Here is a 2,666-nt window from a genome sequence, read left to right on the forward strand (position 1 = left end):
TCTTGCCCGTAGTAGGGCAAGATCACTGAATCTTTCTCTTTCATCTGCAAAGACCTGTCTGGCCTCCCACCAGCCTAGGAGCATGTTAGCGTTGGTGGGGGCACATGGGCTCCCCATCGCTGTGCCCCTAAGCTGGTGGTATATGCGCCCATCAAAGAGGAAGAAGTTCCCTGTGAGGACGAATTCAAGTAAACGTGAAACCAACATGTCGTGTGCTCTAAGGTGGTTACCCCTAGTTGACAAGAAAAATTCAACAGCCCTTAATCCCACCTCATGAGGAATAGACGAAAAGAGGGCCTCCACATCAATGCTGGCTAGTAGTGTATTCTCGTCCAGTGTGAGGCCCTCTATTCATCTCAAAACATCCATGATGGAAGGGTAATATTCTGTACTGGATCACGACAGCTCATTGCACCTATTCACACTGCAGGAACAGACTAATAAAGGTTCATGGGGAGGTCGGGTAATATTAATTATCTATAAAATAACAATAAAAGTAAAAAATAAGAAATACTGCAGTCTATACACCGACCACTAGATGTCAGCCTTTACATAGAAAACATGATGACACTCTGTATGAAATGACTCTCGCCTGCAGGCGTCAGCAGAGGGTTGTCAGTAGATTTGTGTCAGGAAATTTCCCGTCACTTGTCACAAATGTAGCACTATAAACTATTGTTTACTTGTGTAATTCACTACAGGGGTACTACGGGGAACTGAAGTTATCAAACACTGATCCCCTATCCACAAAGTAGGGGCTAAGAGTGTGATTGCAGGAAGGCAGACAAGGGGGGGGGGGGGGGAATGCAATTGTGCAACCGAAACATTGCCAAGTGGTGATAGACTAAGTAGTGATGGACCCAGTAGTGATGGACTCAGTAGTGATGGACTCAGTAGTGATGGACCCAGTAGTGATGGACCCAGTAGTGATGGACTCAGTAGTGATGGACTCAGTAGTGATGGACCCAGTAGTGATGGACCCAGTAGTGATGGACTTAGTGGTGATGGACCCAGTAGTGATGGACCCAGTAGTGATGGACTCAGTTGTGGTGGACCCAGTAGTGATGGACCCAGTAGTGATGGACCCAGTAGTGATGGACCCAGTAGTGATGGACTCAGTAGTGATGGACCCAGTAGTGATGGACTCAGTAGTGATGGACTTAGTGGTGATGGACTCAGTAGTGATGGACTCGGTAGTGATGGACCCAGTAGTGATGGACTCAGTAGTGATGGACCCAGTAGTGATGGACTCAGTAGTGATGGACTCAGTAGTGATGGACCCAGTAGTGATGGACTCAGTAGTGATGGACCCAGTAGTGATGGACCCAGTAGTGATGGACTCAGTTGTGATGGACCCAGTAGTGATGGACCCAGTAGTGATGGACTCAGTTTTGATGGACTCAGTAGTGATGGACTCAGTAGTGATGGACCCAGTAGTGATGGACCCAGTAGTGATGGACCCAGTAGTGATGGACCCAGTAGTGATGGACTCAGTAGTGATGGACTCAGTAGTGATGGACTCAGTAGTGATGGAGTCAGTAGTGATGGACTCAGTAGTGATGGACCCAGTAGTGATGGACCCAGTAGTGATGGACTCAGTTGTGATGGACCCATTAGTGATGGACTCAGTAGTGATGGACCCAGTAGTGATGGACTCAGTAGTGATGGACTCAGTAGTGATGGACTCAGTAGTGATGGACCCAGTAGTGATGGACCCAGTAGTGATGGACTCAGTAGTGATGGACTCAGTAGTGATGGACCCAGTAGTGATGGACCCAGTAGTGATGGACTCAGTAGTGATGGACTCAGTAGTGATGGACCCAGTAGTGATGGACCCAGTAGTGATGGACTCAGTAGTGATGGACTCAGTAGTGATGGACCCAGTAGTGATGGAGTCAGTAGTGATGGACTCAGTAGTGATGGACCCAGTAGTGATGGAGTCAGTAGTGATGGACTCAGTAGTGATGGACCCAGTAGTGATGGACCCAGTAGTGATGGACCCAGTAGTGATGGACTCAGTAGTGATGGAGTCAGTAGTGATGGACTCAGTAGTGATGGACCCAGTAGTGATGGACCCAGTAGTGATGGACCCAGTAGTGATGGACTCAGTTGTGATGGACTCAGTAGTGATGGACTCAGTAGTGATGGACTCAGTAGTGATGGACCCAGTAGTGATGGACCCAGTAGTGATGGAGTCAGTAGTGATGGACCCAGTAGTGATGGACCCAGTAGTGATGGACCCAGTAGTGATTGACCCAGTAGTGATGGACCCAGTAGTGATGGACTCAGTAGTGATGGACCCAGTAGTGATGGACCCAGTAGTGATGGACTTAGTAGTGATGGACTCAGTAGTGATGGACTCAGTAGTGATGGACTTAGTAGTGATTGACTCAGTAGTGATGGACTTAGTAGTGATGGACTCAGTAGTGATGGACTCAGTAGTGATGGACCCAGTAGTGATGGACCCAGTAGTGATGGACTCAGTAGTGATGGACCCAGTAGTGATGGACCCAGTAGTGATTGACCCAGTAGTGATGGACCCAGTAGTGATGGACTCAGTAGTGATTGACCCAGTAGTGATGGACCCAGTAGTGATGGACCCAGTAGTGATGGACCCAGTAGTGATGGACTCAGTAGTGATGGACTCAGTAGTGATGGACTCATTT

At 48.2% G+C, this 2,666-nt stretch overlaps 1 protein-coding gene across 1 annotated transcript; it reads left to right on the forward strand.

Moving 5' to 3' along the window:
* The first annotated feature begins 205 nt into the window (after positions 1–205).
* On the forward strand, positions 206–2,254 carry LOC130318864 (spidroin-2-like). The gene is made up of 2 exons (XM_056552905.1): positions 206–222; positions 844–2,254. The coding sequence occupies exons 1-2, from the start codon at positions 206–208 to the stop codon at positions 2,252–2,254; spliced, it is 1,428 nt and encodes a 475-aa protein (XP_056408880.1).
* Positions 2,255–2,666: the final 412 nt, after the last annotated feature.

This window comes from Hyla sarda, unplaced genomic scaffold (genome assembly GCF_029499605.1).
Source record: "Hyla sarda isolate aHylSar1 unplaced genomic scaffold, aHylSar1.hap1 scaffold_208, whole genome shotgun sequence".
NCBI classification, from domain to species: Eukaryota; Metazoa; Chordata; class Amphibia; order Anura; family Hylidae; genus Hyla; species Hyla sarda.